General features: G+C 40.3%; 1 protein-coding gene across 7 annotated transcripts in view; it reads right to left on the minus strand.

The window, feature by feature from the left end:
- Window positions 1-12926, minus strand: part of HERC2 (E3 ubiquitin-protein ligase HERC2) — an 80653-nt gene that overhangs the window by 28518 nt on the left and 39209 nt on the right. For 2 of the 7 annotated variants that reach the window (XM_069509856.1, XM_069509854.1), the window contains exons 54-69: window positions 12794-12895; window positions 12110-12265; window positions 11390-11551; window positions 10656-10886; window positions 9523-9646; window positions 9278-9396; window positions 8686-8841; window positions 7343-7577; window positions 6565-6704; window positions 6037-6189; window positions 4895-5014; window positions 3728-3863; window positions 2810-2962; window positions 2171-2338; window positions 1775-1872; window positions 936-1092 (exon numbers count right to left, since the gene is read on the minus strand). In XM_069509856.1, the coding sequence (XP_069365957.1) occupies window positions 936-1092; window positions 1775-1872; window positions 2171-2338; window positions 2810-2962; window positions 3728-3863; window positions 4895-5014; window positions 6037-6189; window positions 6565-6704; window positions 7343-7577; window positions 8686-8841; window positions 9278-9396; window positions 9523-9646; window positions 10656-10886; window positions 11390-11551; window positions 12110-12265; window positions 12794-12895 (2410 nt within the window). Of the gene's footprint in view, window positions 1-935; window positions 1093-1774; window positions 1873-2170; window positions 2339-2809; window positions 2963-3727; window positions 3864-4888; window positions 5015-6036; window positions 6190-6564; window positions 6705-7342; window positions 7578-8685; window positions 8842-9277; window positions 9397-9516; window positions 9647-10655; window positions 10887-11389; window positions 11552-12109; window positions 12266-12793; window positions 12896-12926 lie in introns of all 7 variants that reach the window. The other 5 variants (XM_069509855.1, XM_069509851.1, XM_069509853.1 and 2 more) reach the window with 3 other exon arrangements.

The following is a 12926-nucleotide window of genomic DNA, read 5'->3' on the forward strand; positions in this document are numbered from 1 at the left end:
CCAAGTGCGGATTGGTAGACTTCACACACCTTTAAGAACATTATAGAGAACTCTCAGGCATGCAGGTTTCCTCACGATGTTTTCCTTCACCGTTAAAGCGGTAAGAGTGATATTTAATTACCTACTTAAAACGCACATAACTCCGAAAAGTAAGAGGTGCCTGCCCGGGATCGAACCCCCGACCTCCGATTAAAAGGCGGACGTCCTAACAACTAGGCTATCACAGCTTATAGTAGTATGTATCATCAATCATTTTTTTTTTAAAAAAAATTTTAATTTTTTAATTTAAAAAAAAAAAAAAATTAATTTTATTTTTTTGCGATGTATTTATTCCCCATGCATACCCGGGGCTCCGGGCCTGTGCACGCCACTGTTTGTACATATACTCGTAAGTATGACCTTTCAGATTTCATTCTGCTGTTTTTATAACTAGTACATTGGTAGGTAAAATAGGATTTTTATCATCTGAAAAGAACCTAATTGTTCAGTAAAGCCAGTTGTTTTTCAGGATTTTCAGCTAGCAATACAAGCCACTCTCGCGCCGAACACCGGACTATCCTGATTGGTGGATAGCACTGATATATTCGCATCACACGTCATTAGTGATGCATTAACTGTCCGTTGCAAGTCACCGTGCGTCACGGTCGTACATACATACAGAGTTTCTCCCCACGCCGTGCGTGAGAAATACAAATACAAAACAATCGAATCCCACGTTTTACCCCACCGGTGGACAATTGTGCTATGCCGTGCCCATCCCTTTGTGTGCTAGTGATTTTTGGACGTTCCAAATCAAGCGGTAAGTGGTAGTTTTGTAAGTTGTAGATTTTGGGAAACTCTGAGCAACTGAACACCCTTTTTCCTAATTTTTGATAATTATTATTGGTCCTTCGTTAGCTCTCCAACACTAATATTAGATATACCTGTATACTTACACAGTGTAGGCATTTGGGCACAAATAGCCAAAGCCTGTGCCAGCCGCGGCGCCAGCTGATGATCGTTCGATATAGCCGATAGCAAGGGACCGTCTAGTAACCGCCACGCCAACTCCACAGAGGGGCACGATAGAACGTACCTATCTGTGCCACTTTCCTACACAATAAGATTTGATTTGCTTGGGAAACATCATTAAAACTGGTGCATCTAGGAATAAATACAGATAAAAGTATTGCCCATCATTCACCCTATTTTTGCTGATGATAAGGATGAGTGGATGTTTTGAGCGTCAAGATTTAGTCGACATACTGTGTACCAAAGAGTTTTTGGCGGTCTCCACATACATAGATTCGCTATTATCTATACTATCTACACTAATATTATAAAGAGGTAATGTCGTTAAGTTTGTTTGTAGGGGGTAATCTCTGGAACTACTGAACCGATTTTGAAAATTCTTTCACCAATAGAAAGTTACATTATTCCCGAGTGACATAGGCTATATTATATACATGCGGGGATCAGCTAGTATATTATATTCCACTAGATAACGCTACTCAAACTCATAAGACGGGTTCTACAGCTATATCAAGTAGTGGCAAAGTAACTTATCACGCACAAGCTATATGTCACCGTAGGGCGCATCCTCGATCGCGCTAACGAAGTTTTCTCTACGGAGCAATATATTCTATACAAGTTCCAAGATATAACGGTAGGACCCGTTCATAACAACAATCCAGAGGAAGATTTACTTATTGTTACGTCAGAGCGCACATCGCTTATTCCTTACAAGTTGAAATATTATTTTTCTTGCAGCACAAAAAATACAGCTAGCTCTTACCACATTGGAGTGTGACGGCAAAATAGGATGTGCTGTGAAACGCCAGCCCCATCCGTTCACTGATCCATCACTTGTAAATCTCCAACGTAACTCATCACCTTTAAATAACAACACATTGCTTCTATGAAAAGGACAGTAACTTTTTATGGCTGAAAAAAATTATAAAAATACTAGATGATGCCCGACTTCATCCACGTGGATTTAGGTTTTTAAAATCCCGCGGGAACTCTTTGATTTTCCAGGATCAAAAGTAGACTATGTCCTTCCCCGGGATGCAAGCTATCTCTGTACCAATTTTCATCAAAATCGGTTGAACGGATGAGCCGTGAAAAGCTAGCAGACAGACAGATAGACACACTTTCGCATTTATAATATTAGTATGGATTTTTGTCTTACCATTCACTACAATTTCTTGGGCCCAATCCATTGGTTCCCTACCAGATCTAGTAGCAAGAACTCTTCCCGCACTGTCTGATATCGTTAAAGGGTCATTCCTTCTCTCGGTAGAACAGCCTTGTTCAAAAGATACTCGGAGGGATGAGGCACCGGGTATTTTTACTACGCCTGTAAGTTTTTATAATTTTTTACCATGACAATATTAAAGAATAAGTTTTTTTGCTTAATAATTGTTATGAGAGTGAAGAAGAAAACAATTCCATTTACCAATACGATAGGTTTATTTAACTTGGTAAAAAAGAAAATTTGGAATAAATTTTCTGGAACCAGAGCTTAGAACTAGCAGTTCTGGTCTGATATAAAGGAAAAAAACCACACATTAAATAATATTTTTTTAGTAGTTCAAGACTTTAGAGCTCTTTTGGAGAGGCGCATCGTACTACCCCATAACAAGTAAACGCTTTTGCTAAATGCTCTCATACTTGGCCATATGTTTGAGTTAACAGTGCGACGCGACAAACCACGTGACTCGCAACGCGCCGCATCTCCATAAAAGAGCTCTTAGACGGTTAAAATAAGGTTAATAAGGTTATGAATTCTGCAAGGTTGTCTCTTCTCCGTCAAATTTCCAGAACATACCGGAAATATCCGTGTCATCTGCATAGGGATGCGGGCTGTCGACGGTGACGGGGTGCGGCGGCGCGCGCGTGCCTCCAGCCGCCGCTTCTTCGAGCTCACACACGCACACTTCCACCACCATGTCCGCTACTGCGGGCTTGCTTGCGCACAGTGCTGTATTCAAAGGCAAAAATAGTATGGAGAATAACATAAGGCAGCGGATACACTCGTAAGTTTTACTCACGCAAGTAGCTTACATGATTAACTTACGACAAATTAAGTAAATTTGCTGTCAATTAATTACGTAAGCGACTTACGTGAGTAAAACTTACAGGTGTAATCGCGGCCTATGGAAGATTCTGCGTAGGGTAGTGTTTATAGGCTGAGTACAATTGACTGAGTCGGCTTGGGGTTGGTGCGGTGACACCGCGTTTTTCTTGATTTTTATGTCAACTATCACCACCTTTTTTTTAGTGAGAAAGATTCATCATGGATACCACCGGCCACGGGGGAGCACATTGGTTGTGGGACTCCTACCGACTAAAAACCTCACGAAGTTCCACCCCACCGCAGACGACGGAACACAAGGGGCCGACTACACCACGTTACTCCGCCAGCGGATATCCGCCGCAGGAGGCCGACCACTGGGGCACTATCCAAACAGCGTTAGAGGTATGCCAAAACCATAGCACGACAACCAACTCCAGGACCATACTGCTAGCAATCACCTTCCTGCAACCAGCACCGTACCTCACAAGCCGTTACGTTACATAAAGTAGCAAGTTGGTTCTAATTCGGTTGCACACAATCTATCTCCAAGTAATGCTATATTTTACCGTAGGGAACATTGTGTTAAAGATAGCGCAGTTTTAGACCTATCAAATGTTTTTTGTACCAAAAACCTAAAACATTGAAAGAAATTTAAGCAAATGAACTCACCCATAAGTACATCAGTAATGACTTTGACGGCATTTGTCGCGTCTGGCACGCGCCCCGCGGCGGCTAGTTTCAGCAGATCCACTAATGCTCGCGCGTCTGATTCGCCCAGTTGAGATGTAAAATCATCTAGAGTTAGCTGAAATCGAAATACTTTTATTTAAGTTTTATACCCATGTGCCTAGCCATGGTCTACTACACTGGCCAAATAGAGATTGGCCGACTTCACACACCTTTGAGAACAATATGGAGAACTCTGAGGCATGGAGATTTCCTCATGAGGGTTTCCTTCACTGTTAAAGCAAGTGATATTTGATTGTTTAAAACGTACATAGCTCTGTAAAAAGCAGCACTGTAGCAGTCTATAAACTTGAGATTTTACATGTAGGTTCTCTATACCGTAGACCCCTACTCAGAATAGAATTAGAGTAGTCGCAACAGGAGCTCTACAAAATCTAAATACAGGCGGAAAAGTCGTGGAAAAAAACATGGTTAAAGCATTAGACTGCAATTGCACCTGTAAGTTCTACTCACGTAAGTAGCTTACATGATTAACTTACAAAAAATTACTAATGTAAACACTGTTAAATGTATCATTTACCTTAGTAAATTTGTTGTCAATTAATTACGTAAGCTGCTTATGAGATAGAAACTTACAGGTGTAATCGCGGCCTAAGGAAAGCAGTGGTTATAGTGCCTCAGACTAAGAATCAAGGAGATTTGTCAGACGCGTATACCCGGAAGGGACAAAACAACAAAAGAAATCATACTTACGTATGAAAGGTGTTTCATAATTTGCATTCGCTACAACTTTTACAGCCGATCACACAGCAATGCACCATAAATGGCTTCTACACACCTTCAATACTAAATTTAAAACAGAAAACTAAATAAAAACTCGTAATATTCGCAATAAATTACTGTCACAGAGGTTCCTTGAGCACAGATTACAACTGTGCCCAACAAAAAAGCTAAGCTATGACAAAGACAAAAACAATGTGTTTTTGTCTTTATCACTCTTCAGAGCTTTTCTGTACACCTAGCTTGCTCTAACAAGGTATTATTATTTTGATGCCAAGTCTCCTTAATTCTTAGTCTGAGTTATAGTGCAAATGCTAACCAGACAAAGGTGCTCATGAATAGTTCACACAATTTGCAAGCCACCTTCACCTTGGGAGCCTCGGCCTGCTGCACCGTCATGGTGGCGGCCGCCACCGACACGGCGCTCGATGACATCACTGCAGAGTGGCGAGATGATATCGAACCACTTAGAGGACTGCTTGCACCGCTCTGTTTGTAAGACAATTGGTTCGTATGGGATATCAATGACAAAAATCTAAATACATAGATCTATGTATGATTTCGATAGGAGCTATAGACCTACACGATTCTTCATACTTCATATTATGTTCTCCCGATATTTTTAGAAGTTTTATGGTGAATGGTTCGCTCATCTAATCTAATCTATCTAAATATATATAAAATGAAAAAGTGACTGACTGACTGATCTACCAACGCACAGCTCAAACTACTGGACGGATCAGGCTGAAATTTGTCATGCAGATAGCTATTATGACGAAGGCATCCGCTAAGAAAGAAGTTTTGAAAATTCAATCCCTAAGGGGGTGAAATAGGGGTTTAAAATTTGTGTAGTCCACGCGGACGAAATCGCGAGGATTAGCTAGTTATATAATATGCGCGGTAGACCATTAAAATAATTCTTTGAGTGCAACCTGCATTATTATCTTTGAAATTGCTTTTAAAGATCTTTTCGCCTAACTAAAAAGTAATTGGATGATAAAGTTAAGTAACGTTGATTAAAGTAAAAAAAAAGTTGGAAAATAAAAGTTGGACTCTCACATCATATGCTTTAAATCAAACACCCTATCTTAAAGTCAGCCACTTTGTCTGTCAGAAAACTTCTTGTCACCTACATATGTACATCCGATCCAGCAAAACTTTGATAGTCTGCATAAGTACAAAATGTATGAGCAGAAAACCTTCCGGTATGTGCCAGAATTTTTCAGACAGACTTCTGATAATGTCTGGCTGAGTTAAGAGTTTAGTTAAGTTATGCCAAGAGATTGTGGTTTATTATTAAAAGAGTTAAGGAAGAACCGGTCAGATAACAGTAAACAAAGGTTAAGCAAAGAGATATCTTCTTTCTCATCTCTAGCACACCGCAGTACCGGGAAGAGCGGCCAGAGAAGGCAGGAGTTTTAGCCCGTTGGGCATGTCAATAGATCGTTGACATCTATGAGTCGTCTTACCAAGAGAAAAAAAAGTTTATGGTAGAGCAAGTTGTGGTTTACCGGTAAAGTAGCTCTATCAGCGGGTGCCTCGCCCCCGCCCGTGCGCGCGTCGGCCTCCGCGTCGTCGTCCTCAGAGTCCATCCCCACCACCACAGGAGCGGCCGTCGAACACGCTTCGTGGGCTCGTAACGCTTCTACCAGAAGACTGCGAGCCTGCAAACAATTTACGACAGTAGGAATTTTAAACTTCTAGATTCAAAACTTCTACAGTGTTTTTAATTCTTACAGAGCGGAGTATTTCTTAAAGAAACCAGACTGAAAGTATTTATGCCAGTCACTATTAGCTTAGTGATCCAAACAGGTCTTGAAAAAACTCCTGAAAGTAAAGGTTATTTAAAAAAAACCGATTTTAAATGCTCACAGACATGCTTGTACTTGTGCAGCTTCACGCAATCGACTCTTCCGAAGGGTTGAAGGTCTTTTCACGATTGTCCATCATCCAGAGGCCTATGTGTGTTGATTGGACACTGAGAAAAACCATAAATCAAGAGAAGACTCTTCTAGCTGGGAACAAATGTGTGAACGAACCTGAGTAATGTGTAAAGCGAGGAGTATCAGTGATAACGCGTGTTGCACAGCTACTGGCGGCTCGAGGGAGAGTGCTGCGGCCGCCAGGGAGGGGCGCGGGCCTTGTGGCTCTTCTACTGAGATCTCATCTGAGTAGAGACCTGCAAAACACGTTTTGAGTTAAGATTTACCTGACCGCTTTGTTGATCTAGTGCCTAGCTTTTTCGACTGCGAATCAGGAGGTCTTGGATGAGTGTACCCAGTCGGGCCCCAAAAAAGTTACCGAGAGTTTTTTGTCAAGAGATTTTCTGTCAGTGGGAAGTTGGTGGTACACCCTGGCGTCTCGGACTTAAAGCCGTTGGTCCTGCACCTAATCTCTTTCTGGTCGAGTACACTTCATCAATCATTTTAAGATTAAGAGGAGAAGAAAAGAGATGATATACTTTATGACGATCGTGATGTATTTCATGAAGATTGGTGCGCTATTCATGGGAGTCAATATTTTTGTGAATTTGAATTTTTATGGAACATAAATCCATAATATCCATAATAATATTATAAATGCGAAAGTGTGTCTGTCTGTCCGTCTGTCTGTCTGTCTACTAGCCTTTCACGGCCTATCCGTTCAATCGATTTTGATGAAACTTAGTACAGCGATAGCTTGCATCCCAGGGAAGGACATAGGCTACGTTTTATCCCGCAAAATCAAAGAGTTCCCACGAGATTTTTAAATCCTAAATCAACGCGGACGAAGTCGCGGGCATCTAGTCAGTAATAAATATTATAAAAACAACTTTACCAAGACTATGCGCTCCCAACGGATCCTTCAAAGTCGGGAAAGGCAACGGAGCTACATGTGGCGTCTGTATGTCTGGTTGGAGAGCAGCCGGTCTTAGCGCCCAGGCTGCAGAGTGTGAAGACCCGGCGGCGGCTCTCTGCACCCCTTCTACCCCCGCGACCACCGCTGGTCTACGGTTGACGCAAGTGGTACCGTTGCCTTGTTGACCGTGATCGTTGTCTCCCCACGCCCAGACCTTTATAATGTAAATCAATGATCCAAATGACCAACAGAAAAGACCAGTGAAGTATCATTAGGCACCCAACGAAAGTAAAACTGTTTTCGCTCACTCTGCAGTTGGAAATAATAAAAAAGGGGGAAAATATGTATAACGCGTAAATTTTAACTCCTAACGGGCCATTTTAACTTTTTGTGTCAAATTTCATTTCAAAAGTACAATTTAGCCCTTATTTTTAACATGATAGTTGACCCATAGTTAAAATCGCGCGTGAGGAGTCATTTTTACGGACTATACAGTGACGTAGACGAAACAATGCGACGCGTAAGTTCTGCAACGTGTCAAAGTACTCATAAATTAGTTGTTTATATTTTTGTATGACAAATCTTTTTGGGAATAGGCTAGTTGACCCTTTTTTTAAGTAGGTCTTAAATGGTTAATATTTGTCCTATTAGATCAAAAAAATTAACACTATATTTTTTTGCGCCCTAAAAACCGTAAAACTTTAATTTAAAAATATATTTTTCTTAGACAGGTGAAAACACTGTCGGCCATGTTTGGCCGATAGATTATCTGTGCTCTGACGTCATGCATTTGTAAACAACAGCACAACCTCCCAAAGTTTAATAAACGTGACTTCTATACTAGTTTACATGAAAAATATAGTAATTATCGTTATTGTATCATCCGAGAATGTAAAAAAGTAGATAATTTAAAGTCCTGACAAACTTTTACGGACTTTAAATTTTATATATATGGATACTACGTTAGTCCACGCGTGACATAGGGATGACATTTCTTTGTTTACATATTTAATGACGTCACATCATGGCTGACAGCGTTTTCTGCGTTTCAAATAAAAATAAAAATTGTATTTTTTTAAATTGGATTTATATATCCATCCTGCGTTTTTAATAATAATTGTTATTGATATATTTCGTTGTCTTAAGCCAAATACTATAATAAATAATCATTTATTGGACGAAATTAGATATGAGTCAAGTAGCCTATTTCGGTTTCATATTTTTGCTTTGCACAATTCATCCTGCATGATAAAATGATAACTATACGAAATAAGATTCAAAACGGCGGATTGTTTTTTTAAAAATATAGAAACGCCACTTACCTGGTTTTCACTAGTAACAGCCAAGCAGTGTAAAGCGCCAACAGCGACGTGTATGACGCGTCGACCTCGCAACGCTTCCACGATAGTGGGGCGACGAACGTGCGCGTCGCAACCGTGGCCCAGGCGGAAGTAGTCGCCTTTACCCCACGTCCACACCTGAGATTCAATTTTTCACTTGATTTTTAATAAGATCCTGTACTTATCGGATTACAATTTTAAAAAGCCTTTTGTCAATTCAATATGAATGACAGTTGATGCTTCAAATTGATTGAACTAGTGAGTATGTATCGTTTATATTTTCAAGTAGGCACGCTCGTCATGCAAATTTATAGACACACTGAGCCCTGAGGTAAAATATACCGCTTTTGAAGACCTAGAACTCCCAACAACAAGGTCTCAATTAAATAAAATAGCTTCATATACCATCCAGATTTGTGTTCACAACAATAAGAATTTGCCGCGTTTTAGCATTTTGGTGCTATCATTTTCCAGAGATGTCCACACAAAAATTGTGTTCCAACTCAATTATTTTCGACAAATACGATACACAAAGCTCATTATAGTGGGTGCGGCTTAAAACAATCGAACCTACCTCACCATCCCTAGTTAGCGCCAAACTGAACTGGGCACCACATTCAACTTGAATAACACCAAGAGTATTGAGTCTTTCCACGTTCATCGGAGCCGCGCAACCATCCGACCCTCCCCGACCTAAAAACACGAAAGGAATTAATCGATATGAAATTTAACTATCACTTTATAATATAGCTGTGTCAGTACCAACCAACATACGTACTACATAGCATCGTGCGGAAACATGAATGAAACTACCTATACCTAGTTTTCCAAAGTCACCATCCCCCCAAGAGAAAACCTTTCCACATGCTGTGAGAGCCAACGTTTGAGCGTCCCGCGACCCGCAGGCTACTTGTATGACCCTAAAACCAGCCAGAGCTTCCACCTAAAACAATATAACACATTAGATATCCAGGTTATTTTAACAGCGCTCGGTGAAGCAAAATCTATAACTTCTATTAGAGAGAAAAAAAAATATTTAAGGAACCACTGCAACAAAAATGGATATGAAAACATTTTGCAAAAAAATTGTATGACTAATCGTCATATATTTTTTGCACAACATTTTTTTAAGGGTAAACCGCATATTATCAGAAATCGCTAATCTCAAAACTTTCTGTCGCATTCCCTCTGCGAGCATCAGAAGTTTACTTCCGATCAGGCGAAATTGATAGTCTGCAATGTCTAGTACAAAATGCATGAGCCTTCAAACACACGTCAGATCTTTTTCTGACTCAAAAGAGCCTCAATAGTTCAACCGGCAAAGGAGTGGACTGAAAACCGAAAGGTCGACGACGGTTCAAACCCCGCCCGTTGCACTATTGTCGTACCTTCTCCTAGCACAAGCCTGACGCTTAGTTGGAGAGGAAAGGGTAATATTAGTCATTTAACATGGCTGATATTCTTTAAAAAAAAAAAAAAACTGATAATATGCGGCAAACTAAGATACAAATACTAATCCACCTGGATAAGGTACATTTAAGTGTGATCTCTTCTAGACCACCTACGGTTAGGAAACTTATATTTTACTTCAAAAAGTACTTACCATTTTGGGCAGAAGTTGTGTGAAGTCATCGCCATACCCCAATCGCCCATACTCCCCCACTCCCCAAGTATACATATGTCTTCGCACAGTGACGCTCACACTGTGAGTGGACCCACAAGCGATTCTTACTTATAGGGATCACTTCGTTATCTGTCTGTCTGTCGTGTGTTTTTTTAAAATAAAAATGGCGAGCAAACGAGCAGATGGGTCACCTGATGTTAAGTGATTACCGCCACCCATGAACATTTGTGTCTACCAATTCGGGGGAATGAAAACCTGTAGGGTACTTCCCGTTGACGAAGAGTCATGTTTGGCAGGTAGCAATGCCTTATTATAATAAAGTACTTACCATTTTGGGCAGAAGTTGTGTGACGTCATCGCCATGGCCCAACCGCCCATACTCCCCCAGTCCCCAAGTGTACAGATGTCCTCTGGCAGTGACGCACGCGCTGTGGGCGGACCCACAAGCGATTCCTACGACCCTTTCACCAGAGAGCGATTCAATAATACGCGGGGCTTCCAAAGTGATGCGGTTGCCTTGACCCAACTTCCCATCTTCGCCTTCGCCCCAAGAATACACCTATTCAGAAAAAAGTATTTGAATATAATTTTATAGCCAAAAAATAGAAAATATCCGAAACACTGGGGTCAATTCTCTTGTACACAATCTCTAAACTAAACTAAATTAACAGGTCTAAATCTAGTGCTATCCCTTTCCGCAAGCAACATTATGAAAGGGATAGCAATAGATGTAGACGTGCCATTTTAGTTTAGTTTAGAGATTGTGTACAACGGAATTAGCCACATTGTACTTCTAAGTTCTACTGCAATGGACGTTATATCGTTCAAAAAGTTAATATGTTACTAGGTGGAAATGTATGAAATCCAGGAAATGCGTACAATTCCGGGTCAATTTAGGAAACGTGTTAAATAATTTGTCACAGGACTTTTTCATACATTTCCTAGGAAATGTAGGTACATATACAATTCCCGGATTTATTCATGTTGTTTGATATGAACTCGCACTTGGCCGGTTTTTGGAAAAAAGGCGAAGTAAAAGGCTTCAGATATACTTTACTATACCTTTCCATCAGCAGTGAGTGCCAACGCGTGTTTTCCGCCAGAGTGCACGGCGACCCGACGTACCAGTACGTGCGAAAGGTACGGGTTGGCACGCGGCGTCGACACGTTGTTACTGTGCCCCAGACCTAGTCTACCATTCGTGCCTTCACCGCAAGCGTATAACTAAATCATTAAAAAATATATTAGTGCGTGTAACCTTTACACTCGATTGAAGTAAAACTATTCTTAAGTATTCTTTGACATTTTGAAAATAAGTCAAAATATATCATTACAAAAAGTCAAACTACAATAAACCGCAAACACTTATTGGCTTACCAAAAAACAAGCTAATAAATTATAAGCTAAGATTAATTATTGATTGGGTAAATTTCAGCCCGATCCGTCCAGTGGTTGGAGCGTTGATAGATCAGTCAATCAATCAGCTTTTCTTTTTATATATTATGTAGACTAGCTTATGCTCGCGATTTCGTCCGCGTGGACTACACAAATTCCAAAACCCCTATTTCACCCCCTTAGTGGTTGAATTTTCAAAAATCCTTTCTTAGTGGATGCCTACGTTATAATAGCTATCTACATGCCAAATTTCAGCCCGATCCGTCCAGTAGTTTGAGCTGTGCGTTGATAGATCAGTCAGTCAGTCAGTTTCCTTTTCCTTTTATATATATAGATAAATAATCGAATATTTTTTTTGTATATTAATATGGTCGGAGTATACATTACCTTTCCATCATGTGACACAACAAACAATGTTTTGGAACCGCCCGCTATGTGGACGGGACGTAGGGCGCTTATAACTGGAGAGAATACGGGGACTTTCACTTTAGAACCTTTAACGCCGGCCAACTGATCTTTGTCATTTAAGCCCCATACATACACCTGCGAAAAAAAAAAAAAACATTTTGAGAAGTTCACACGTCACGTTGTGTGTTGCGATGCGTGAAAGTAAGACTAAAAACCGGGCAAGTGCGAATCAGACTAGCGCACTGAGGGTTCCGTAGTACAATCGTATTTTATCGACATTTTGCACGATAAATCAAAAACTACTTACTAGATCTCGTTCAAACCTGTTTTCGGTGGAAGTTTGCATGGTAATGTATATCATATATTTTTTTAGTTTTATCATTTTCTTATTTTAGAAGTGACGAGGGGACACACACACACACACACACACACACACACACACACACATTTTACCACTTTGGAAGTGTCTCTCGCGCAAACTATTCAGTTCAGAAAAAAATCATTTTAGAAACCTCAATATCATTTTTACATCTACTTACCAAACTTCAACAGTATAGCTCTTATAGTTTCGATATAGACAGACATGACGAATCTATAAGGGTTCCGTTTTTTGCCATTCGGCTACGGAACCCTAAAAATATAGATAACATTTTATAAAGATACCTTAGGACAGTCATGTGGTAAAGTTGGAGGATTATTATCAACAGAAAGTGTGCTCGTTGGATTATCTTTTTCCATCCAATCTTCGGCCACAAAATTCATACTCTAAAATGACAATAATTTGAAATTAATATTA

The sequence above is a fragment of the Maniola hyperantus genome, chromosome 4 (genome assembly GCF_902806685.2).
Source record: "Maniola hyperantus chromosome 4, iAphHyp1.2, whole genome shotgun sequence".
Taxonomy (NCBI): Eukaryota; Metazoa; Arthropoda; class Insecta; order Lepidoptera; family Nymphalidae; genus Maniola; species Maniola hyperantus.